At 39.4% G+C, this 27,326-nt stretch overlaps 1 protein-coding gene across 2 annotated transcripts in view; it reads left to right on the forward strand.

The window, feature by feature from the left end:
* KPNA1 (karyopherin subunit alpha 1) overlaps positions 1 to 23,613 on the forward strand; it is a 47,654-nt gene extending 24,041 nt beyond the window's left edge. For both annotated transcript variants that reach the window (XM_057404130.1, XM_057404131.1), the window contains exons 7-14: positions 3,891 to 3,979; positions 5,781 to 5,880; positions 6,432 to 6,595; positions 7,182 to 7,260; positions 8,256 to 8,381; positions 20,135 to 20,262; positions 20,998 to 21,176; positions 22,641 to 23,613. In XM_057404130.1, coding sequence (XP_057260113.1) covers positions 3,891 to 3,979; positions 5,781 to 5,880; positions 6,432 to 6,595; positions 7,182 to 7,260; positions 8,256 to 8,381; positions 20,135 to 20,262; positions 20,998 to 21,176; positions 22,641 to 22,828 — 1,053 coding nt within the window. In that variant the 3' untranslated portion in view covers positions 22,829 to 23,613. The remainder of the gene's footprint in view (positions 1 to 3,890; positions 3,980 to 5,780; positions 5,881 to 6,431; positions 6,596 to 7,181; positions 7,261 to 8,255; positions 8,382 to 20,134; positions 20,263 to 20,997; positions 21,177 to 22,640) is intronic.
* Positions 23,614 to 27,326: the final 3,713 nt, after the last annotated feature.

Consider the following 27,326-nt stretch of genomic DNA (forward strand, 5'->3'; position numbering starts at 1 on the left):
CAACTGAAAGAAAGGTGTTTTCTGTGTTGGGGCACAGTAGAAGTCATCTCCTGGGAATTTGGTCTTCTGGTATCCTTCCTTCTGGCCATTTACGCAAGCACACTTGTATGCAAGCTAATCTTCAGAGTCTTCACCCCGGCATTAGGTACATTTCCCAAATCAGCAGCTAAAAGTAGAGAAAGTGTTGATTTTCACTTTGCAGTATTGCCTCTCCACTGAGAGGCACAGACTGTATGCACTGTAGATGGCTGGTTTAGAACTTGGTTTAAATATCCAAAGGCCTAATGAAATAATGGCTAAGAGCCTTCAGAATCCAGGGAAAAGTGGGAGGGTTGAAGGAAAGCACATGGATTATTCACAGAAGGCACAATATGGCTCAGAAGTACTCTACAAAACTTGCACTTTACTGAGTTGTCCAGCTCTACAGAAAAAACACTGGAGTTTAAAAATGAGTAAAATAAACTCAGGGTCTGCAACAATCCCTACTTTGCTCTTTGCAATGAATGGAAATTTATACAGGTGTGTGAAAATCAACACTGTCAGTTGAAAAGGCAGCATTTGCATTTTCGGGCTGCATGCAACTTTGATACCTCAGATGTTGGTTAAAAAGTCACACTCAAAATCTTAAAATTGCAGGTTCTTTCCACCTTCAGGTCTGGATGTAGATATTGGAAAGTACCAAAATGGAAGTTTTTTTTTAGAGTCAATTTTTTTTATGTAATAAACTCTGAAATTTAATGGACTGAAATATCCATTTAATTCTGTTGCTATCCAGAAAAGAAGATTAAAATGTTTGGGATGTGTAGAAAAAAGCCAAAATGTTACAGTAAGCAAAGTCCATTTGCATCTTGAGAGTGCACAAAAGAAGCAGTGGAAATCATGGAACATTATTCAGGCAAACAAAACCTGAAGCAGCTTTTCATTGTTCACATGTGTTCTGTGGGAACCATGACAGAGCTTTGTATTTTTAGCAGTGTCTGATGAGAAAGAGTTTAAATGAGGCCGACTTATGTTCCTCACTTATGTGAAGAGCTGAAGTAATGCCTTAAAGAAAGAAATCTGCCTCGTTGAATGAAACCTTGCATATTTCTCTGAAGATATTTCAATTTCTTTGCATCTTGTGTACTATCAGTCATTAGTATTACAAGGATTCCTTGCAGCATCCCCTCTTACCAGGCCCTGTGATATAAGGCTACTGGGGCAGACTACTCTTGCTATAAAAAATTGAGAGTCGCAACAAAAAAAAACCCCTCTATTTGAGTTCTCTGGTCAGAGTTTTTGATGTGAGGTTTCCTGCTGCAAAGCGAGTCTGTCATTCAGGATCAGAATGGATTCTTGGCTTAAGTGATTATCACTGTTGTCAACCCTAAAAATAATGTTGCTACAGTGGCAGAAGCAAAGTCCACAGAGAAGTAAAACACTTCCTCCAGGGGTGTTTTAATATGTGTAAGGGTGTCCAGGCAAGGAGATTGTATCTTCATAGAAAGTTACATGCATGTTCAATAAAAGGAAATTACTGATAATTCTAATTTATTTTATCCCTAAATGTTGTTTAGAGGATCCACAAGTTTATTTGGAAACCAGCTGAGATCTTTGATTTATTTAATGGGCTTCTTGTTGCTGCAGAAACACAAACATTGCAGTGGGCAACAAGTGTGGCTTCTTACAGTTCTAATACAAATGACATTTTGCAGGAGGTGGTATATATTCTGGTTTTAAAGCTGAGTTTTTCCTGCCTTATCCGTCTTGAGTCTATGAGGCTGCTAGACCCAAGGTTATACTTTTATTTCAGGCAAAGTGTTGTCATAACGGTTGGAAAACACTAAGAATTTGAATGAAAAATAATTTTTATGGTGAAGATAAGTTTTGGGGGGGGACATTGTGTAGCAATCATAGAATTGTTAGGGATGGAAAGGACCTTAAACTCATCCAGTTCCAACTCCCTGCCACGGGCAGGGACACCTTCCACTAGACCAGCTTGCTCCAAGCCCCATCCAGCCTGGCCTTGAACACTGCCAAGGATGGAGCATTCACCACTTCTTCCAGCAAGCTGTTCCAGTGCCTTACTACCCTTAAAGTAAAGAACTTATTCTTTACATCTAACCTGAACCTCCCCTGTTTTAACCCACTGCCCAGTTTCCTATTGCTACAGTCCCTGATGAAGAGTCCCTCTCTGCAAAGTCAGTTTAGCCTTGTGCTCTGTCTCTGGCTGACAGCAGAAGCCTGGAAAACTGTAGGGGAATAAAACAAACCAATCCTTTCCCAGAATAGTCTCCTGGTGTCTTTAACAACTGGCAGTTTAGGGACTTCTGATTTATCTCTCTGTGGTAATACTGGTACAGAGGAGTCCTTTTATTTTGTATCTAGCAAGCTGACATTTGTATCTATATTTTGCATATACAAAAGGTTTTAGCTGTATTAACCTTGCAGGATTTGCCAGTGGTTTTGGGCCTCTACAGTGGTTGGAGTCTTGTTTCTTAAAGTAGCATCTTTTTGCACTGTTTAAAATTGTATTACAGTAGAAGTCTAATGCAGCAAATCAGTTGACATCATATTGATAATGAGCAAATGCGTTTATTTCAGGTGATTGGAGAATTTCCCTTAGGTGACAAGCCTGGTTTATCCTGTCAGTTGCTTTAGGGGAATAATTTATTTCAGGTAGAGATAAGGAGAGAAAAACATGTTATTGTGTTGGGAACTTACGTATGTTCAGTTAGAGAAATAGTTATGAGGTATAACACATCTTACTGCAAAGTAATACATAATCCTCAACTGAAGAGAGATCTGGGGAGGACATTCTTCTGCTATCCACAATAAATAGAATTGCTTTTGTCTTCTTTGTAATGTGCATTATTGGAACTATTTCCAACAGTTGTGTAGCTATTATGTGGGTTTTACCAAATAAGCAGATGAATGTATCTCTTTGATAGGACATTAGCCCTCTGCTAACTTGAAATAAATAGCAATTGGGAATTTCATACACTTACTTCTATGACAAAATACAGTCTGTAAATCACGTGGAATTCATAAAATGGCTTTGATACTTCCTGTAGACAACTTTTATTTTTTCCTTTGTTATAGCTTTTGTACTAGTGGACAGTCATGTCAAAACCACCACTTGACCCAAGCGTATAAATCAAACCTTCTGTTCTCATCATACTGCAGAAGATGGATTTCATGCTTCATTAATTATCTTCTGGCATTTTAGATATTTTCTTCTCAAAATGCAAGGTTACAGTCGTACTGACGTCCATGGGAGAAAATAGATGTCCTTGCATTTTGCCACGCTTATGTCATAATAGGCAACACTGGTTCTGTCTTGTATAGTTTTCTTTTAAGGAATATATGCCAATGCCCATCTGAACTCTGGTTCTGAATATTGTTTTATCTTGCATATAGATTCTCATTTTCATCTTAATTGGGGTCAGCATTCTTAATGTGTCTGTGGAAAAACTGCATGTTTTTAATGGCTTCTTAGGAAATACTAATATGGGCTGTTCCACCCAAATGTTTTTGGGTAGATACAAACTTGCTTGACCTGAGCTATGAACATCTGGACTTGAATCAGGTCTGAATGAGGACTGTAGAATTAGTATGTTATTAAGCCTGAGGAGATAAGTTCATCTGTTGTGGACAGAGTAAGGTTATGTCTGCTTGCAAAGTCTTTGGAGACACACCTGTTGTTTTGGTATTCCTCTTAGTTCTGTAAATATTTCTGAACTGTATAATGAGCTTGGATGTATATATGTAATACTCAACCAGAATGCATTCCCCTTCTGTACTTTGTCCAGGATCTAACAGTGAAAACAGAATGTCTCCCACTCTAATACGTGCAGTAAACTGGTTGAATTGGAAAAATAAAAGCAATTACTATTGTTTTTTCATTGCAGGCGGTATGGGCTCTTGGCAACATTGCTGGAGACAGCACTATGTGTAGAGACTACGTACTGGACTGTAATATCTTGCCCCCTTTATTGCAGTAAGTCTCTTTTGATATGTTTTACCAGAATTTTGCTTGAGTCTCTATAGTAAGACTGAAGTTTGTTTTTTGCCTTGAAGAATAATAATGGCTTTTTCTTATTATGGAGTAATCAGATTTTTTTGATGGTAGCTACTGAACTACTTTTGTAATGGAGCTGTAAAATGGAAATGTGTTTTAGAAGCAGTTAAGATGGAATTGTTTTATTTTACAGGGTGGGTGGATACCTGGGCTTAATATAATAGTCATAGAATAATATAAGTTGAAAGAACCTCTGGAGGTCATCTAGTCAAAGCCTTTCTTCATAGTAGGTGGGATCAGATTAGATTGCTTAACTAGTCAAATTTGGAACATCAGAGGTAGATTCCGTAACTGCCTGGGGCAACCTGTTGCAGTGTTTGACTATGGCTTGATGAAAAGCAACGTTCTGATACCTAATCAGAATTTTCTGTGTTATACTTTGTGGCAGTTGCCTCTTGTCCTGTCCCTGCGCGCTCTTTTCTATATGTACACATTAAAGTGTTGTTAGGCAGCAGTTATAATCTCCCCTTATACAGCTGTCTCCTAAGGCTGAACAAATCCAGGTCTCTAACTATCCTATTGTGTGTCATTTCTCCTGTCTGTTAATTATCTTGATGGGCCTCTGCTGAAGGACCGTATTATTGCTGCAGCAGTGACGCCACCTTGTGTTGTCATGTCCAAATTAGTCTCTGTCCTTTGCAGGCTCTGAGGCAGTGGAATTCTTCAGTGCACTCAGAAACACATTGGTACAGTATGGACTGGCTATGAGAAAAAGAAACTTACAGTTGCGGAAAAACTAGGTCTTGCCTTACTGCATTCCTCCTAGGCTAAAGGGTGCTATGACTAGTCATCTCTAAATTATCAAGAAACTGCTTTGTTTAGAGGCTTCACACCGTGTCTGACTTAATTAACCAACTCCACAGGCATCTTTCTCAGTGCCACACATAAGGGGACTCACAGTGTCACAGTGGCTCATACAGCTTTGGTCAAGTGTGATTATTTTAATGTGAGAGGGCAGTTTTGGTATGCAGATCTCATGAAGATGCCAGTATTACAGTTCATCACATAGATGAGCATCCTGGTTTTGTTTTGGAGCAGAGTTTGAACCCTGCAGCTGGTGTGTGGATGTCTTAACAACTGCAGGAAGAGACTGGTTTAGGGTGGTCCGTAGGATTGTGTTATAACAAGAATGCAGCTGGCAAGGCTGTTTTATGCCAGGACTGGAGCCAGTGTGCACAGAAAGTCTATAGACAGTGCTTGCTGTAAGATACGTAACTGCCTTGAATGTTTGGGAAACCCTTAACCTGATTATACACATTTTCTGAGGATCTTTTGTTCTCCTTCGCTAGTTAACATGCAGAAATGTAAAAGTGGGGCTGATAGTTTGAGGCTAACTGCAGTTCAGTGAGGAGAGTGTTCTCCAAAGCTGCCTGCAGGTCTTCCTACTTTGAGTGATTTTGTCACAGTTCCTGTGCCTTTTGATTGTTAATCTGCTACATCAGTATTTAGGCCAATAAATGAACGCACTTTCAGTGTAATGGTTGTTGCTTTTGTTGGGATACTAGGATTCATGTGTCTAGCATGTGTATTAGTATCCAGCCATCAAGCACTGTATGATATATTGTTATAGGAAAGAAAAAAAATCTGACTTATTTTGCCCTGGTGTATGTTAAAATCTAGGCCTGAGTTTATTTTAATGATTAATGCAGTTGACCCTACAGGGTTGCCTGGCTTTGATTTTTCAAAAGCAAAGGTTGGAATTTTTGTTGGTTTGTTTTAGATTGCTTTCGAAACAGAACCGTCTCACTATGACCCGAAATGCTGTATGGGCTCTGTCCAACCTCTGCAGAGGGAAAAACCCTCCTCCAGATTTTGCCAAGGTAAGAGACGTTTGAAAGGAAATGTGTAGCGAGGTGGTGGTAGCCAAATAAGCAACGAGGGTGGTGAAACTTGGACTAAATAGCTGAAATATTTCAGAACTCCTCTAAAACAATATATGGGCTTCTTACAGACGTAGTTTTTGAATGTTTAGTCCTTTCAGCAGATACTCATAACCACTGTTTTAATATAGCTGCTTCCTAGCTTTTTGTTACTGTTCCTGTACTGAAGATGACCATCCCACAGCAAAACAAAACTCTGTGCATCTTGGCTGCTGTAGTTCAAAGTATGGCACATCTTAGCAGACAAGTATGAGCTTAGGTTGCCAGATGGACTGTAGAGGCCAAAGAACTCTTGTAGTGCTTTTCTGCTGACATGCTGCTCTTTACTTGCATGGCTACAGCCCTGCTACCTAGGTTGGAAATTTTTGGAGTATTGAACCTCAGATGACAGTGCCTAGTCCTATAATGTCAGTTAATTTTGTATATGACATGTTACTAGATCTTCTGGCCCTTTTAATTGCACAGTTTATGTATCTCTTAATGTCTTACAGGTTTCACCTTGTCTTAGTGTGCTTTCCTGGCTCCTCTTTGTCAACGATACAGATGTGTTAGCTGATGCCTGCTGGGCTTTGTCCTACTTGTCTGATGGCCCCAATGATAAAATCCAGGCTGTGATTGATGCAGGAGTCTGCAGAAGACTTGTGGAGCTGCTGATGTAAGAAATTTGTTCTGAGAAGTTTCTATCCACTATAGCAAATTACTATCTACTCTTTTTCCCAGAATTAAGATTCCAGCAGTAGGAAGTTTAGTTAGATGTGTCTTGAAAGCAAAGCAAGTATTTGAGTTTTAATTTTACCTATGTTCAGTCATCTTTACATATCATGAGTAACAGAAACAATGGGACTTTTCTAGTACTAGTTTTGCTATTTCCTAAGAGTTTTTTTTTCCCTGCACCTCAGTCTCATTCTCTAGCTTTGTGCTGGCTACATTGTGTGTTTCACAGCTACAGCTGGTTACTTTTTCCCTCCCAAGAATGCCTATACTTTGAAGCACTTTATTCTTTTAATCTCATATTTTGTCTTTATGCTGCTGAATGATGTCTAGAGGCCTAGATATTTAGAAACCCTAGAAAGACTTGCTATTAGTTTAAAATCAGAGAGTGTTTTGATTTATACCGTGAGAATTAAGTCAGTTTTAGCAGGGAAGTTTTCTCCTGGCTGATGCATGTTCCTTCTTTGAGAATGTAAAGATGGAGATGCTTTGGAATGTTTAACACTTAGATATTTCCTTGGTAATTTTAGGCACAATGACTACAAAGTAGTATCTCCTGCCTTACGAGCTGTTGGGAACATTGTCACAGGCGATGATATCCAGACCCAGGTATGGATTCAATTTCTGTTGTGTTGTACTGCAGTTCATCTTTGTTTGTTGGGTAACCTGTTCACAAGCACCTTTTCTTGTTCCTTGTGATGTTTGAATGCGAAGGATTGGTGACATTAGTTGCCTCAAAACAGATGGTGGTTGTGAAACAAATCCAAACAAAAATCCCCACAATCCCCAAAGGAGTGATGCACAATATGACTGACCAGTTCCCAGCCTGTCCCTGAGGACCAGTTGGCCTCTTCCAGATAACTCTTCCCAGTTTCTGTACTGAGCACAATGCGCTGTATATGGAATACCCCTTTGGCTAGTTCAGGTCAAGTGTCCTGTCTGTGTTTCCTACTGGCTTCTCATGCCGTTCCTCACTGGCAGAGCATGAGAGACTGAAAAGTCCTTGATCATCAGGGTAAGGCTACTTAGCAACAGCTAAAACATCAGCGTGTTACCAGCATTGTTCGCAGGCTAACGCCAAAGCACAGCACCGCACCAGCTAGTAGAAGGAAAATTAAGTATTCCAGCCAAAACCAGGAGAATTCATAATGTCACTGGACACAACACTGGCAACAGTCTCCCTCACTGTGCCGGCTGATGTGTAAAACAGGAGTTGGAGCTTCCAAGTATACAAAAATCACAGAAAACAATCACAGGACAATACTGTTATCTTATTTTGGTTTGGTCATGATGGGTTTAGTATCTTCTGGTAGGTCACACTCAGATCAGAATGAAGTCGCGATATCTTAAGTGAATAACTCGGTTGTTTTGCTCGTTATCTTTCCTGTAAACATTTTTTTCTTAGTACTTGCTGGGTGTTTTGTTTTGTTTTGTGGTTTTGGTGGTGATTGGTGTTTTGTTTTTCCTTGTTAACTTTTTTGGGATCATGTGATGGGAGATGCGTTCTAGATTTTGAAGACATTGTAGTCCTTGTTCTTGTGTTTTTTTAATCCTAAATTTCCTCTAAGGTGTGGTTGTTTGTTTTGTTTTTCTTTTGTGTTCAGGTAATTCTGAATTGTTCAGCCCTGCAGAGTTTACTGCACTTGCTAAGCAGCCCAAAAGAATCTATCAAAAAAGAAGCATGCTGGACAATATCTAATATAACAGCTGGAAACAGAGCTCAGATCCAGGTATGGTACAGCTATGATCAGTGACCTTTGTCTTGCAGGCTAGAAGAAACGCAGGCTGTACACTTTTTTTTATGTATAAAGTGCATATTTGTATATATATGCAGATACATAATTACATATTAACAGAAGTGTGTTATCGGCTGTGTGCCTAATTAGAATGTTTCAGTGGTCCAATCATTTCTCAAATTCAAATGATTTAATATACACATTTACAGATTATAAGAAGATAGACAGTCATCTTAAATAGTCATTTTCATGCATTTGGCAATCACTAAGGTAAATATTCTCAAGTACAAAAAGAGTAAGCTACAAACTTTGCAAATCTAATAACTTTACATGGTCCTTGATTTCACTACCAGATACAGACATCTATATTGTAAAATAACTTTTATTCCTGTTTATATTTTCGTACAATTCTCGATACAGGCAGTTGTGCTTAGCCAAGTCTAAAATTGCTACTTACTAAAACTGAATAACAGTGGAGGATATCTAACATGTTGCAGTGGGATTTATCCTTTCTGATTATAGCCTTCAAGTGATAGCACACAGAAGCAAATAAAAGTTTCGCTCCCTTATGTCAGTCTTCACCATTAGGTCTCCAAAAGGCCACATCTTTGTTCTGAGTCTGGAGTTAGTGTCAACTATCAGGAAGAATTCTCAGGACTTGTCTCCAGATGGTATAAATGAGCGATTGACCATCTCTTTCCCAGAGGAAAGTTTTTGTGGGCTAGATAAAAAAGAAACTACTAAATACATTTTGTTTTCTCTGGATATGTCTGTCATTTTTAAACAGCTGTACTAGGGGAATTTTTTGCTTGGATTTCAACAGCAATGCCTTATTCCTTCTCTTCTTGAGAAGTAAATGGAAAACCAGATTGTAGTGAAACCAGGCTTTAGCTGATAAATACAAAAGGTTTCCATCAAGACAGCTGAATTGAAGTCTCATGTGAATAAAATAATTCTTCTGAAGTTAGGTTTCTTAGTGCTCTTCTCCCTCGCTCGAGGCAGAGAGTATTTTCAGGGCTTGCAGAGGATGCAAGGAAGTCCCCTTGGACATGCCTGTTCTTTGAGAAATAAGTAGCAAATATTAGACATTAGAAATACTTGTCTCACTCATTAATAACCAGGCAGAAACAATGCATGTCTGCACAGAAAATAAACGAAGTCCGGTAACACAGTGGCAACAATGGCCATGGTGGAGTACTTCTTTCCTCCATATACTTTTCCTTGCAAGGCAGCTTGCCACCTGCTAGTCTTGGATCTGATGACTCTGGATTATTCCTTCTAAATGATCAGAATTAGCATGAAGTACTTAACCCTCTTCACCCAAAGGATGGAATTCTTGGTTTTGTTTTTGCAGAAAACTTGCAGGAGATGGTGAAAAGGCTGCATGTTTTTCCTGACTAAAAAATGTATTATATCCTTTGCAGGTGGCACTTGCAATCTTTTGGTTATCTGTACTTCTATACAAAGAATATCCAGCTGCTGAAGGGACAGTGTAAAGCTTTAATACCTTGAATGAGGTCTTCATCTCAGAAAGCATAGGAGATAATACTTCTGTGGAAAATAACTCCTGAGTGTCCTGGTACTAAGAGCCGAATGTTTATCTAATTTCAGAGATGCTTATGTTAGGAAATGAGTAAGCAAGAAAACAAAGAGGGAGAGCTGTGTAGGTCCTTTGTCTAATGTATAGATGTGACTAAGATGGAAGTAGAACTGTGAGGAAAGAAACCTCCCGCAGTTTGCATTTGCTCCTGCTTCCTCAGTCAGGATTTTACTTTTGCTATGTTTGTTGTCAGATGCAGAGAATGATGTGGTTTCTTTATCTAACCTTGGGAGAGCTCCAAGAATTTTGATTATTCCTTTATTGCTGCTTGTATGTTAATCTGGATTAGCTGAATTTCTAACAGTAAGTGCTGTGTAAAATCAGCAACTGTATCACTGTTTTTTGCACCTCAGCAGTTTTCACTGCTGTGCAATTAGCAGTGTAGAAAAGATAGCAACTACAGCTTATACTGAGATAAAAATGGTTTTACCTTTGCCTTTCTTGCAGTGAAGAATCTTTTGGCTGCTTTATGCTACTACCACTTTAGAAATAGGGAGGAGCAGTATTTTCTTTCTAGAAGGCCATTTCTGCTTTCCCTGGGAAGCCTTAAGAATATATTCTGAGGAATGTTTCAGCCCAGTACATTTTCTTAACTTTGTGTTTATACCTGTCTGTCAGAGTTGCTTCAGGACGCAGAATCGTATAGGAATATTGGAGACTTAAGAAAAACAAGAGCTTGACAAAATCAGGTATCCATAGAAGTAATTGCAGAAAGAATTCTGTATCAGAGCTGACAGTTTGTTATTTGAGCATTTTTTTCAAAACTTCAGGATCTCTATTTTCATATTCTTGATATACTGAAGATACAGTTACAGTTACCTAGAGGTAACTTGAATTCTAATGCACCAGAAGCTATTTCAATAGTGTATTAACTTCTGTGACTTCTGCATAAGTATCCACTGTACCATGCCTTTAAGTGAAGGAGTAAGTGCCTGTCCTTGTTTGCACAGTGTTCTTACACCTGGTATCCACTATTCAAACATGTAGAAGTAAGGCTTTAGGCAGAGTCTTAACTATACCCTTGGTATTCCAGTGTCTTCTAAACTGTTGTCATTATGTCTTTATTTGAAAACAAGTAAGGATAAAATAACCTCTCCTTTGTTAATACAAAATTTGCCCAATCTACCTAAAAAAACCCACCAAACACAAAATATTGTTAGGTACTTCTCTGCATGTGTGTTCAGTAGCTTCAAAATGGTTTGGGGTGCCTTATCACCAGTTTAGGTCAACGCCCTTTCTACTGAGAGCAGATTAGATTGTGACTTGGAAAGGTCATGTGGGAAGGCAGGGAGAGGGAAATTAATGCTGTGAGCCATTAACATTGCACTTTCATTTCTAGAAGGTGATTTTTTTAGAAGTATAAACCCCTTAACTGCATAGAAAAATTGTGATGGTTGTGTGGGTAGAAGCTTGCTTTCTCAGGATTCTTGCATCAGGAAGAACACACGGTATTAATCAAATCAACCAAAATACATGTAGGTTTAAAAGAGTCCAGCTTAAAGCACCCTTAGGATATTTCACATACAAGGTTGGAAGCATGTTGATGCATTACTTGAGTCCAGGGGAAAAAAATGTGAGAAGCAGTTTCTTGGAAGTTGTATCTATGGTTCGTTTAAGAATTTCTCAGGCTCCATTCAGAGTAACTAAGCTGCCTTTGAACTCTGAGCGCACAAATGCTATATAGCAAAACACTGTCATGAGTATATACCCAATTTAATCTAGAATGGCAGTAATAAAAATAAGATTAAAAAAAGTGGTTTTTATCCTGATCAGGCGATAACTATCCTGGTAGTTCTGACGTACTGTGAATCATGTCCATCATGTCCATCTGAGGCTTAGATTTTTGGACCTGCAAAAGGACTGTTAGAGGAAAGTTGTGAAGTAAAAGACATTTGGAGAATGTTTACAACATGCTTGATCAGAGATCTTGAGGCCAGGAAGTACAATTGGCAATTGCAGGTATAATTACAATGATTACTGTGTATTGAAAGGAAGCTCTCATTGCTGTTGTGTAACTAATTCTAGAAAAGCTTTTAATTCTTTTAGTTTCTAGTTTCAACCTGGAAAATATCATGTGAGATACAAGGTGTGATAAAACCTCCTTTCAGCTCCAGAGCCACTATGTCTGAGGTGTTACTTCAGACAGCTCTTACTCAGTGTTAAAATTGTTGTAAACATTTAAGCTGAAAACCACTTCAAAATAGTTTCTGAAGTTGGAAGATGCTCTTCGGTAAAGTGTTTCTCAAACATGGTCATATATTAAAATGGAGAATAAAAGCCTAGTCTGTTCTTAGTAGCTGTGAGGACAAAGGGTAATTCCCATCTGGGAAGAATATCTGATTTAACTGAGTTCGTGGATGAACCTTTTCATCTTTGAGGGGTTCAGTTGTTTTTTTTCTTTCTCTAAATTAATTTCACATTGGGATGAATTAAAACATTTTTTTCTTGAAAACTGGTCTTCCTTACAGAAGGAATTCTAAAATACTAGATGTAGCTCTATACTAAATAATTGATTTTCCTTTCTCCCCAGTCCTTCCATATTGCTCTATAGTTCCTGCTAAAGGTCATAGATTGTAGCAAGATCTATTCCAGTCTCCATGATACTCACTCGATTTTGAATATAGAATCAAGCACAATCTTTAGCCAGAGATCAGAGAAGAATGATAACAGCACATGGTAATTTTTCTTCCTGAATGTCTGCCTGGCTTAGTAACCACATTATGGTCACTTACCATCTGATCTAACTGGTGGGTTGCTGCTCCAGAGCAGTTGGAATGTTAGAATAGCATGGAAACTCTGGGTAGTGCTCAAGCCACAATCTAGCAATCCCTTCCACACAGCAAGAAAGAAAAAACAAACCTATTAGCTATTTCACCTAACCAATATTAACAGACAGAGCTATATTTAGTGTTGTTTAAGATTGCATTGGGTTACACTCCCTGCATCCACCCACTCTAAAGTATAGAAATATAAAGTTAGAGGGAAGGACTTCTATATTCATTTCCACTTCCATACTGCCTACAATGCTGATCGGTAGCACACTCCAAAGGCTTTCACTGCCATTTCTAAAAGATAAGGCAGCAGCCTATTGCCGTTAGACTTGCACTCAAACACAATCAAGTAAACTCTAGTGTTAAGGCAATATAAGTTAACATGCATGAAATATGTGAAAGTAAGTGCTAAACTTTAATAATCCTATATTAAAGCATAGCAGGTTTGGGTTCTTTTTTTCTCCACCAAAGGTGGAAGTGAAAGCCTTTCAGAGTGTGTTATCAGCAGTGCCTAGGCAACAGAAAAGTGTGGTGGAATACAGCAGTCTTTCCCCTCTTTATTTCTGTGCATTTAAGGTTTGGGTTGGATGTGTATATCCTGATGCAGTCATGATTGTCACTAAGTATAGTTTTTGTTTGTTAATTTCCTAGTTTGTATACAGCTTTGCTGTACTTCAGTGGATAGCTTCCCCAGTCAGGGAGAAGGGGAACTACATCTTCCTGGGAGTCAGAAGGAGAACTGCACAACTGAAGCTAAATCCTGACTGTCGGCCCTTCTGAAGGGGGTCGCAACCCGTTGAAAAGCTATGAAAGGCAGTACATCAGACACAATCTTCCATATCTGACAGTGAAGACATCATAGGAGTTCTCTCCTGTTGACAGGTTAAGAAACTTATAACTTCTTTTCTAATATACCTTAAATTCTCACAAGAACATTGGGAAACCTACGTAAGGTTAGGCATGGTAGCAATAGGATCTGTACCATGTTTTTACTCCTTTAGAGTTTCCTGTCCTTGCTGAAACATGATATGGGCCAGCATAGCAAGTGACACGTTGCCTGTTAGTTTTAAAAACTGTGGAATGAAGCATATTTTTACAAATTGGAGTAAAGATACAAGCAAAGAATCATCAGAGTCTCTTTTCCAAAAAGATGACAGTGATGCTGGGGACATGGAAAAGGAATGATGTGATTCACACAGAGTTGTGCTTTACACAGGCAAACTGTGGGTCAGACTACTTGAATATAAAGTGTATTTGGTTTATGGCATAGTTTGCATGAGTGGTCTGAAATCTTCACATGCTGTTTGTGGTGGCAGGACGTCAAAAAGTCTCAGTTAGGAGCAAAATATGTCATATTTATTTGAGGCCCAATGAAAGTCTCAGTTTTAAGTTTGTGTTTGTACAAAATCTGTTTTCAGGCTTCTACATGTGGTGAATCCCATACATCATAGCACGTTGAGGGCAGCAGAGCTAGATTACCTTGAATTCCTTTGTTCTGCCTGAAAACCTCAACAGTTCTTTATAGTACAGGCTCTTCCTGTCAGCAGGAGCAACATAGTGTAAGCTGTCTAGAAATTTGCTTTATACACAGTTTGGAGTATCTAGGCTTAGGTGTCTGTGTCAATAGCTTAAAAGCCCGTTAGAACTGGGATCTGAAGTGCTTTCCTCCTGCCTCTCAAATGGCAGTGATTTTGTACTCATGCCATCATGTTAAATAGCTTTGGCTTACAAGTATTTGTTATGTTACTTAAAGCAGTTGTGAATTGAATCAAAAAAAAGGGAACTGGAACACAAATAACTGAGATGTGTGGCCTGAAATTTCTAGCCAGGAGGATTTCAAAGCAGTAGTGCTGTATCACACATGCCAGATAGGGTGGTGACTGATCTTGAGTTGCTAAAGGTAATGAGAGAGCTTGCAAGAGCAGGAAAACAGTCATGCTCTAAGACTTTTTTGCTTTCACATTTATGTGATGAATCGTATGTAGACAGCACTTGCATACTAAATGTCTGTGTGTATTTTTGCATGCCTTAAGTGATTTATTTATGGGAACCAAAAGGAGGGGAAGGAAGCTCACTTGGTATTGACCAGCTCAAAATACTAATTTAATATACTACTGTTGAGGACCTGCTCCCTAACAGTGGCTACAGTGTATTTAGATTCAACATCCTTGCAGATGTAATAAAACTCTGATAATTGACTTTTATCTAGCTTCACTCTTTAAAAATCAAATCCTGTAAAGTGATAAAGCTTGATTAAAATATTCCTAGAATGTTTCCAAGAGGCAGGCAACTGTCTTGGAGGGTCATAACACAGGAATACTGTATATTTTAAAGCAAAGACAAAAAAGTTGACACTTCAGAAGTGAGGGCCAGATCTGCTGAAGAACTGAGCATTACAATTCAGTTCCGTTTCAAATTAAATTTGAAAATTCAGATTTCAATGAAAGTTCAGTTTTAGTTTTCTGAAAGACTCCTAATTGCAAGTCCAATGGACTTCCAGTTCCAATGGAATGGATGCAGTCGGGCAAAAATTTCAGTGTTACTTTAATGTATTAAAGGATGGGCTTTGGATTGCCTGTTATGCAGCAAAGCGATTTCTAATGTGCTGTTAAGATACCATCTCAGTGCCTAGTAGTAGCAGCCTAAAATCAATATGAATATTAGAAATGGTCAGGAAAGGGATAAAAAGATCAAAAGGGGAATCCTTGTTCTTGAATGAATCTTCAAAGGATATGCTAGGAGTGGAGTGGTAAGGAGGGACTATAAAACATGAGCTGGACTCTGTATGAGGGATAGCTTTGTATACCATGAGACAAGCGAAGGGAGATGTGGCAGAATACTGTAGAAACACAAGTGGCATCTGAGAAGGTGAATAAGGAATGATTGGGTATTTTTTGAGCGAAATCCTTGAAGGAAGAGACATTGAAGAAATTAAAGAGGTGCTGCCTTTAATTAGGACATACAAGCACATATCTTCTCATGCAGGTGTAGTCTAACTGGAACTCACTGCTGCAACTGTAAATACATAAAAAAAAGAGAAAAAGAAAAGTAAACATGAATAAAGTTTACACTTTCTTGTGCATCTGCTGTAGATTGCTCTTGGAAGGAGGATGTTAGTATGCTTTGTTCTTACATGCACTCACAAGAGTAATTTGGATTGAAAAATCCATACATAAAACTGCTAAAATTAGGTAGGTTTTGGAATTTCTTTACTTTTTGGTTACCCTCTTGGCCTGCTGTTACACTTCTTGGAAGAATTCCAGTCATGTTTAGAGCATTAGAATGCATCAGCTGCATTTTTGTGTTTAAACATACTTTGCTTTATGGCACGTATGAGGAAGTTGCCCTCTGTTTTTATGAGTGGCCAAGGCACTTTTCATTTTCCAAGGAACAGTGGAACATTTGAAGAGGTGGCAGACTGAGATCTGTTTGTACATCAGTCCTTAGTTTACAACCTGATTTTTTTTCTTTTCATTTCCTTTCTATATCTTTCACATCTTTTGAGAGTTCTTGTTGAAATGAAATCTCTTAACTGTGTATTTGAAAGCTGTGCTTGTCTTGAGCATTTTATATGCGCTATGCAAGTCTTCAACACACTTCCACATGAGAGGCACACGCAGTACAATAATGCTAGAAAAGTAACAACACTTTCTAAATCCTCAGAATTTACAAGCACCTCATCCTGCTTCAGTCCTTTAGGCTTTTGCTCTGCCTGAGGTTTGTTTCCCTTCAAGGAAAAAAACCCAAAATTCTATTTTAGTAGTTTATTGTTTTATCACTTAGATGGAAAGTGGAAGGGAAACGTGGCCTATTTCCACAATAACTTTTGCTCCCACATAAAATATCATAGAGCTAGGAATCCTTAGGCATTCTAGTTTGCTGTCAACAGTAACTGTTGTGGGCAAGGGTGCAAGGCATAAAGTGTAAATAATAGATGCTGCTAGCGCTTTCCCTGAATTAATGCTTTATTGTTACCACCCTTGTTGAGCTTAACTGGACTTTCGAAATCTAGTGAAGATACTAACGTTAAAGCAAACTATTTTCTGACCTAGTTAATGGCTTGGGTTGGTTAGTTGGTTTATTTGGATTGGTTTTCATTTTTCACACATCAAAGCTCTGAGAGTTTTGACTGTTAACAGCCTGCTAGTTGAAAAACTTTGCTGTACTACAGAGAGACAATTAAGTCCCTTTAACTGGGACTCACGCTAGGGTGAGGTGGTGACAACACTTACATTGCATGTCAAGCAGTAGGAAACATAAAAGTATGGTGATTGATAATCTGCTTCTCTCTTGAGCCACTCTCTTTCAGTGAAGCGCCTTATGAAAGGCTGCTTTCATCTGTTCTGCTTGGGTAAAGACAGCCAACTTCACTGTAGAGCAGAAAGCAAACAAGGTGCCTGTAGCCTTTCATACAATAGAATAAGAGAGAGATATAAATAGAAATAAGAGGAATTAGAAATAAGAACACTCACCCAAGAGATGGGAGATCTGGATTCAGTTCTTTCTGAAAAGGTTCAAATGTGCATTTCTCCACTCTGAGAGGAAAAGTCCTACTCACCAGTCTTTGCATTGAATTAAAGAGTTCAAAATTGATTGAGCCAGAAGGAAAACAATGAAAGTCTTTCAAGATTCTCCAGTTGCTGCCCTCCCATTACTAGTTCCCTTTGTTCTAGAATTCTCCTACTACTTTGCAAGCTTAAATTGAAGTATTTTAAGGTAACTGAGGTTTTTCTGCCATTAAGAAGGCTCAAAGTGTATTACTGCCTGTCAGCTAAGATATGCTGGCCTAGTTCCATGCTATCATGTAACATACTCTGATTTTAGTACTTACTAAAGAAGCTGGTTTTAAGAAGACCCTTTTTAAGGAAATGAATATCATGTAAAAGTTTTCTTTTGGAGGGAGGATTTAAGATATGATAATGAGATTTTTCACTTGTTCTTAGCTGGAATAGTAGTATACTAATGCCCTGGCATATCCTATTGTAGATCTGTATCAAGCTCTTTCGCAGAGAATACTTAACATCCCTTAACACCCTGTTCTTATAAGGGCTTCCACCTCAGCTCTGGACTCATGCGAAGTGTAGACTGTGGTGTCTTCTTTCTCCTCTCTAGTTGATAAGGACTGAAGTTCACTAGTGAAAACACACATCCCCTCACTCTCTAGATCCACAAGCATACGTACATGTTCAGAGATCTGTTGAATACCACTCTGGGCTCTCTGCCCATCTGTTGTCCGTGGCTGGATTGTGAGCTCTCTTAACTTGTTATACTTGACTTCTATTCACTGGTTAGTTCAGCTTCATTCTTGCTGGCAAACGGATGCACACATTCATCTTGAGCAGCCCCACACTTGCAGACCCCTTGATTATTGGCATGGACCCTCAGTCCATGCCTGGATCTTGGAAATCCTACTTGCCACCTAGTCCAGTCTGCCAGTAAATTATGTACACTGTGATCCTTCACTCCCACCACCACACCTGGGGATGATGTAAATTCCCGCTTTGCATGGAGCTGGTGTCTAGGCACGTTGTCTTGTGACCTACAGTCCCACTGAAGCTGAGAAGTCAAGATCCTCACTTCACCCACTGCTTTCTAGGCACACAGGCCCTAAGGACTGTGATCCTGCTGCAGTGGCCGATGCTGGGACCCTCACCTGCTCCTGTTGTAGGGGCCCTTTCCCTCAAGGTTTGACACTGGTTGCTGGCCCTGAATTCACCTTTTTCTGGTCACCCCAGAAACATGCTCTCCCTACTCCACGGCCCCTACAGCTACTCACACTGAGAACCCCCCATCCACTCCAGTTGCTGATCCCACAGACCCAGGGGTTTCTTATTCAATTCCTGGCTCAAATTCAGTCATGCTGATCTCATTTGTTAGCACCTCGCTCTTACTCACACAGGCTAGCAAGGGAGGTGACGTGGTGAGACAGTTAAAAGATTTGTTATGAAGTTTTGCACAGTCCCACTTGGCCCTGTCTTACAATTTTGGAAGTTCAGGTTGGGTCTCTGCAGATTCCTGACTGTATCCTTTCCTCCTTTGTGATTGTCTCTCTTATTCCTTGCCTGTTAGGTTTGTGTCACGTGTGTTTTATTTATTACTTTCCTGTTTTTATCTCACTTTGAGATGAAAAGGTCCTTGAGCTGATAAGGTTAATGAAGCAGATGCTGCCACATCCACCCTTACAGTGTGCTGCTTTTGTATAGTTTTAAAAATTGTGTTTTCCCATCAAGATACATTGGGAAAGGGGAATACATTCTGTTTCTTGAAGATACTTTCTATTATCTTTTGTCTTTTTTAATAGCTGGCTTCTGTTTATGACCTACAACTTCCAGCTTTCATGTTCAAAGGTTTCAGTTGAGGACTTTTTGCTAAATAAGTTTTGCAAAGTACAAATCTAATATAACATGGCATGATGGAAGTGTAAATGGTTTTCCTTGAGGGCTCCAGATTCCTGTGCTGGAAGCGCAGATTCGGTGGTAAAGAGCATTCATGGGACTGTGGATACAACTGATAGGCAATATGTGTTTATACAGTAGATGCAGTGTGGGTGTCCAGACAAACAGGAGGGGTAAAAGAAATATGAGTTTTTTATCACTGGGTAACCATCCACAATGCCAGTTAACTATAGCTTTTTGCGCTATGTATTGTTAATTTTCTACGGAGTCCCTTGAAAAGTTTCTCTTTGGCTTTCTTTGAATTTGCCTTTATCAATTCTATGATGACTTATGTTTGTGAAACAGTTTAAAAATGTTATTCTAAGCTCTTCTTTGATCCTTATGAATGTGCTTTAGGTCCCAATACTTGTGTAACTAAACTAGTTTCATTTGTCTTATTGCAAAAGGCTTTTTCCAGAGGACATTACTAGTTGCTGACTAAATATTCACTTGACTTTTATTAGTTTGGTGAGCTAAGCAGTTAACCATCCTACTGAACCATCCATTTTCTTTTCACCAGGAAAAAATAGATTGGTTATTGCTTGTTTTGAGGAGACCTTACAGTTTGTTCTCTTTGATCTGTTGTCTCACCCACTGGAGATGTGGTATGAAAGGCTTATGAAGTCTTTTTCTGTCATTAGGGGATCTTAGTGGATTACTGACTTGCTAGCTTAATGCTCTACTATCTGGAAGAATAAGGGAAGTAACACATTAGATCTGGCAGTCACTTCAGTCTGAATGTGTTTTGAATTCTTCTGGGATAAACACAGGCCCCAGCAGAACTGGGCTTTTGAATGCAAAGCTGAAAACTGATTTTTGCCACTTGATAAGAAACGTTTAATTGTTTAATGTGTTGTGCTGAGCATAGACATTGACTGTCTCAGGACAAGGAAGTTATTTCTTATTTTTGTTATAACCATGAGATGTTACTTCTTTTCGCAGACGGTCATAGATGCCCATATCTTCCCAGCTCTTATAAATATTTTGCAAACGGCTGAGTTTCGGACAAGGAAGGAAGCTGCTTGGGCAATTACAAATGCAACATCTGGAGGCTCTGCTGAACAGATCAAGTATGTAATAGTTCAAATCTTTCAGTGCAATTGACTGAACTAGTGTTTGTGCAAGAAATCAAACTCAACCTAGAAAGTGGAAAAAAACCCAACCCATTCTGTATGCTTTCAGTGTTGTATCCAGTGAGCCAGGTCTTTGTACTGAGTTGTGAATGAGACATTCATTCCTTTAGGGAGAAATCACAGAAGTGTTTCGGGAGCGCAATGCTCATTTAACTAATTGAACTATTTCTCTTATGTGAAAAAAAAACTAAATGCAACTTTTAAACTAATTTCTTAGTGGTAGTTGTAAAGTATAAAAAAATATATTAACAGTCTGGAGAGGAATGGCCTATTGTGGGCATTTTGTGTATTGTTTTTTCCTGCTCAACTTACACTAGTATATTATGATTATATTGTATGCAATTTTGCATAAACCAAACCCATGAAGTTGTAAATGTATTAAATTAATATAGTTTACATCAATAGTAAATGTCTATAAACTATAGCTGTATTTTTATTATAAGTTAAAAAAAATATTTAATCTCTATACCTAGAGAGACAGAGAAGGTATTTTAAAGTTATTTTGTTTCAGCAGAAAAGTGTATTGACTAGATACAAATAGATGTCTATACTTTCTCAAGTTGCTATTTTGTTTGTTTTTGTTCTTAGACCTTCATGCCTTTAAGTGTTTAAATGGCTACACCAATTATAATTTTGCAGAAAATTCACTTGGTTTCATGTGGTGTTCTTCAGGTATTTAGTCGAACTGGGATGCATCAAACCACTCTGCGACCTCCTTACAGTAATGGACTCAAAGATTGTGCAAGTAGCATTGAATGGGCTGGAGAACATCCTGAGGCTTGGAGAACAGGAATCCAAACGCAGTGGCACTGGCATTAATCCTTACTGTGCTCTTATTGAAGAAGCATATGGTATGAGAAAAATATAGTTAGGGGAAGTCAGGGGTTAAAGTGGAAGTCAAGGGTTAAAGCAATGGTCACAAACCCGTAAGAGTTTGAGCAGACCCATTCTCACTACTTCCCTCATCGCTATTATCTGAACATTAATATGTGCCAAGGTACTCCATTTGTACATTATCTTTGTGTGTAGATTTGAGGCAGTGTGTGCAGATCTTCTTTTCTTACTACTGACCCTGAGGGAGCCTCCAGGGTGTCATTCAAGCACTGAGATCTTCCCTTCATAGCAAATTAAATTTTGGGCGCTCTGGTCTATTGTTCAGGTTTAAAATCTTTCCCTGTAAAATTATGGCAGCAGCCCCAGCTTCACTGTTTGCCCTTGTTCTACTGCGGTTCTGGCATGTACCAGCATGATTTCATCCCAGTCCTGAGGTACTGCTGCTCTTAAGGTTAGTTTCCGTGTTGATTGGCAAGTCCTTTATTAAGAAAAATAAAAATGGGTTATTGAGGGCAGTATAGAAGAAGACAGTGTCACTGAAAATGGCTTCTTGAACCATAGTTCCATAAAATGGTTGGGTACCTTGACTTCCAAGGAAGAGTTGTATCAGTTGTATCAGAGTTGTATCAAGTTGTATCTTGCCTGCTTCTAGGTTTTAACTTCCCTTTTCATGTCAGTGTTACAGAAATGTCTACAGAGTATCAGACAATTGTTTCCTGGAATCTTCATACATAGTAAAAGGAGCAGCCAAGAAAGCCGCTGCAATTCCCAATATTAAAGATTTTCTAGAGTGGCTAAGAGTTGGATTTCATTATAGTATCATTCCTAGGTATTAAAGATAGTTTAGCTTGCTGCATTCTTTTCATTTGTTTCTGACTACAAGGCCTGAGTTTGCCCATCTGCTTAATGTCTACCCAAAAACTGGTTGCATGAGTTTAACTGCGTTATATATACTTGTGGTACAGATTACATAATGGAATCTCCATCCTTTTAAGCTTTGAAGATTTGCTGGGCAGAGCTGACTTTACCTGGTGTTAGTAGTAGTGCTGGGCTGGACTGCAGGTTGGACTAGATGATTACCAGAAGTCTCTTCCAACTTGCAGTTATGTGATTCTGTAGTCATGGTTCTTGTAACCAAAGCACTGTGAACACACTTTCAGGAAACATAGTTCTAAAGGTCTCTTCAGAAAACTTCTTTGAGGCGAGGCCCTGTTCTTTACTCATTCAGTCTTGCTGATACTTGTTTTTTCAGTGAAAGGATACAAAGCATGAAGCACATCACACAGTTACAGGGAACTTTGTAGTTCAACCTGTTTTACTTTGGTTGTGGAGAGTATAAGCTGGGTAAGGACATAGAGGCACCTGCTCTTCTGGAAGGTGGGAAGAGAATTATCATAGAACTTGATGTTCACAACCGACTGAAAATGATTGTGGTCATGTGCTTTCACCAAGCTGTAACTTTTATATACTTTTCTTTGCAGGCCTGGACAAGATAGAATTCCTGCAGAGCCATGAGAATCAAGAGATTTATCAGAAGGCCTTTGATCTGATTGAGCACTACTTTGGAACAGAGGATGAAGACAGTAGCATTGCCCCACAGGTGGATCTCAGCCAGCAACAGTACATCTTCCAGCAGTGTGAGGCTCCCATGGAAGGCTTCCAGCTCTGAGGTGCCCCTGTACTGTGTGCTCCTCTACCTAACCAGTCCTGTTGTCGAGCCACAAGCCACCCGTGGAGTGATTCTCTCAATGTTTTCCATAATCCTGTTTGCGCTCATTCGCTTGCCTTGTGCACATGCTCTTACATACGTCTGGAAAACTTTTGGCTCTCCGTGGCAGGATGCCCCCTCCTTGGCAAGGGGTCACCAGAATCACCCTTCTCCTCTAGATTCTGAACCTCTCCACTGTCACCTTTGTGGAGTTGAGGCACCTTTCTATACTTTGAGATATTCCCTGCTCTTATTACAGGAAAATAATCCCTCCTCCACTAGCCCCCACTCTCCTGGCATCCAAGATAAGGCTGCCTTTTTCTTCTATTTGCTGCAGTGTGTGCCTGCAGTCCAGGGAAACATTCAGACTTTCTGAGAACGTAGCTGAATTAATTCCCCATGTTCTTCCCTGGGTGCCTCTTTGGATGGCTGAGAGAGATGCATTATCTCTTCACATGCAATGTATCTACTTTGCTGTATGTGCCACCTGGGGTTATTGGCATATAGAACATGTTACAAATAATGGAGTAAGTTCTCTACCCCCTGCAACAACAAGCTGCAATGGACATGTTTTCTGGTTCTTAAAGAATACTGAACACATCTGGCCCCATCCCTTCTCAACACTGAGCTCCCAAGCTGGATTGCAGACCACTGTGGAGACTTCCCAGTTGCTCCTCTCTATCCACAAAAAAAGAGTCTGTGAATAGGTCACTCTTACCACCTCCCCAGAAATGACTTTCCAAATGACTTTCCAAACCAGCTTCTAGAATGGAGAAACTACCCCCACCTTTGCTTGCTGGCACAGTATGATCCAGCTGGGCCTTCCTTAAAAATTGAGCCCTTTCTGACTTCATGCTCCAGAGTCTGGTCCTTGGTATTATAGTTATGGCTGAAAAATTCTTGTCTGCCTCTTTACATTTTTACACAGTGTGACTTGAACAGATTTATCTTCTGAAAAATAACCTTCTGAACACAGAAATTTGGATTTGTAAAATTTAGCACAAGGAGCGTTAGAGTTTCATGAGACAAGAGCTTCTTCTCCAGCTTACCTGATAAAACCAGAATCCTCCTGGTCAACGCCCTTATTTAACAACTCAAATGACACTACGCTCAAGGATAATAATCTTACAGCCGGATCCTCCTGGCCCTTTCAGTTTTCCCTCTTGCTGTTTACTGGACTTGAGATAAATAAGCATGGAACGCATGGTTCCTACAGGTGACATCTATAAGGCATCGCTGACTGCATGACAGCTGTCATCTGCAGCTGTAGACTGCCATTCTGCTAGCAGCATGTTCTTGGCTCTGCGACCCGCTTGGATCACAGACATCTGATGCGAAGGCCAGCCACTCCTCACTGACTTCAGCTGAGATTGGCACCAGAATCTGCGTGCAACTGGAGAGATGCCATGTGATTGAAAGTGGCGGTTCCATTTCTGTTAATGCAATGGATTGTCCAGGCCGTCCGCTCCCCCCTGCATCGGGCTGTGTTCTTTCAAGCCCTTTTGGATGCTTGGAACCACATTTGTCCAGTGTAAACATTTCAAAATCACCACTAACAACTGCAGTGTCGTGTACCTGTGGTAGAGGTTAGTGGCAGAACTGTCTGCAAGATCCTCCTTCTGGCTCCTCTCAGTGACAAGTCACTGCAAAAGCAAAACCAGCCCATTGGATACAGAATGATAAAAACATATAAATCACTTGTCAAACTGCTGAAAGAAGCTAGGCAAAGGCCTGAACATCAGCTCTGTGTGACCATCATTTAAGTACAGTCTTCAGTTCTGTCTGTGCTTCAGGATGGAGACTCTGACCTGTGTGGCTACTGCAGCAGCCACCTGCTGCTTCCCTAGCTAAGCCAGTTGGCCTCCACCTTCCCTCTCCCACTTACTTTCTCTAGTGCTGCTTTGTGCTGAAGGAACATTTAGTTTACTGCACTTGATCTGTAAATGGACTTTGATTCTTTGTAATTTTAGGGGGTTAAATTTGGTGGTTAATTTAAAAAAAAAAAAAGGAAAAAAAGAGCAAGAAAACCCCTCAATGTTGCCTTTACATCACATATAAATAACTGTGTTTCTCTTTTCTTGAAGGGTGATAGAAGCACTGATTAGTAGCAAAACCTTGTTTTAGCTTTTGGATTTTTTTGTGCTGGATTTTTTTACGTGTAAATTTCCAATAACATGTCATTTCTATAAGATTTGTTTAAAATCATGTACCTCTTATTGGATGGTATAAAAATGCTACATATTTTGTAAACAAATCTGAGCAAAGTGTGTGTGCATATATTCTGTATATTCATATATGTATATTCTGTGTATATATACACTAGTGTGTATATATACATATATACACACACACCTATATATGTACACACATGCATATGTGTGTATATATATACACATATCTATATATCTATATATATATAAGTGTTTTCCAGGCTAGTGAAAACAATGTGGTGCATTGGCGTTTTCTTCCCCTGCCCCCCAAGAAAATAATGACAATTGCCTCTAAATGAGTGAATTAAAAGAGAGTCCGTTGAAGCTGAATGGTGTGCCTTCCTGTGTAAGGAGCCTGGCCAGTGTTTGTTACTTTTGCTGTGGATATGTGAATTCAGAGCAGATAAGTATAAATCTTTAAACTTGGTATGTTTGTTTGAAGTGACAGGCCTGGTTGACACAGGTAATCTTGTTGTCATATATACCTAGACTGTGTAAGGCATTTGACTGGTAATGCATAATATTTTGACTGAAAACTAAAACGATACAAAAATCAACATGGCACACATTAAATGGATTAAAATGTGGCTAATTCATAGGTCTCAGTTGAATTTTAAATGCTGCTTAATTGAGTATATGTCTATCAGGATTTTCCAGCAACCAGATCTTGGCCTTGCTTTACTTAGCCTTATTAATAGGTTGAAAAGAAACAAAATCCACTTCTAACAAAGGTTGTGCATCCTAGGGAGAGCAGACTTGTGAATGATGAAAGAAACAGTAGCTTGCTGATACAGACTCATCAGAATTACTTGGTATGCCAAGGGAAAGTTACCTAGTTGCATTTTAATAGAGCCAAACATGTACTGTGTTACCCATCTAATAAATAATATTCAGGCCACAGGTGAAGGACTCTGTTCTGGAGAAGTGCTGCTGAAAGTCTGAGCATCATTCTGCATCATCGCTGGAATGCTACTTCCTAACATGTCACTGTGTGGCTACTGTAATGCTCACAGGTACAAAAATAAATCTTTAGTAGGAGTGGGGAATTTATATTAACTTTATAATGGCATTGGTGAAACTTTACAGGAACACTCGTTGTTGCTGTCAGTCAAAAAGGGATGCTATGAAATTGGGAACAGCAAGGACTGTAAAAAGGTGGCAAGTTCTGTTTAGATGAGAAATGAGGCACTCTTAAACTGACACAAGGGTTATGTCCCCTGTTAGGAACATTGAAGCCAGTATTTGCTTTCCTAAAGGATGTGCTGGCTGCTCAAATGGGAACTCTAACATCTCTAGCTTCCACTTTGTGAAGGTCCTGCTGTGTTCTTTATTTTGTGTGCAAGTAGGAGGCAGCGTGGTTTCATGTGTGCAGGATAGGCCAGGGAGCTGTTGGAGTTCTTGTGTTCTTCTCTTCCCAAGCCAAAGAGGAGAAAGAAAAGGAAACACTGTTTAAGGGCTTAGTATGTTCCTCTCCATCAGGCGCTGTTAAAAGAGTGTAGACTAAAACTATCAGTTAAATCAGGCAATATGCAGTTTATTAAGAAGTGTTCCAGACAGCTAAACTGGCTGCATAGGCCAGAAACGTGTGCTAGTTTTTAAACCATTGTCTGTGTTTAGAAGTGCTTTCTTGGAAGCCATCACACTAGTAAAGAGGTGGTTTCTTTCATTGCCTCTCTGAGAAGGATTTACATCATTTTTCTAGTAGCCAGCTATTTGTGAAGAAAATACTGCAGTGGTTGGGAGTGAGCTGGAGACAGCACGAAGTCCAATGGCTCAGGCTTTTATTTGAGACTGGAGCCTATGTGGAAGCTGAAAGAAAACACAAAGGTATGCAGTGATGCACAGTCCTTACAGTACTGAAATGGTGGAGATACCAGAGTGGCTAGAAGGGAAGGATATATGACATCTCCATGAAGCTTTTGTCAAACCACTGGACTGGCGTTCAATTTTTGAGTAAATAGCATAAAGTTTAGAGAAATTTAATAAAATGAAAGCGTGGTGCCCATTGTTGCTTTGAGGTGTTGCTTTCTAAGAGGCATTTTACGTAATTCTTATTTGAAATACTTTAACAGCTGGATGAGTCCCAATGGTTCTGTTTCCAAAAGTAGATGAGTTACCTGCCAGTTCTGCTCAGAGTGCACTGGCAGGTGCTTTTGAGATGGATAGTTTTGAGATGGATGGTTTTAAGCTCTGCCATCATCAAGCATGAATCACAAGTTTCTCTTGGTAGCCTGAAATACTGTCTGAAG

This window comes from Pezoporus wallicus, unplaced genomic scaffold, assembly GCF_028554395.1.
Source record: "Pezoporus wallicus isolate ANWC-B61680 ecotype Strahan unplaced genomic scaffold, APGP_CSIRO_Pwel_v1 contig_6598, whole genome shotgun sequence".
NCBI lineage: Eukaryota > Metazoa > Chordata > Aves > Psittaciformes > Psittacidae > Pezoporus > Pezoporus wallicus.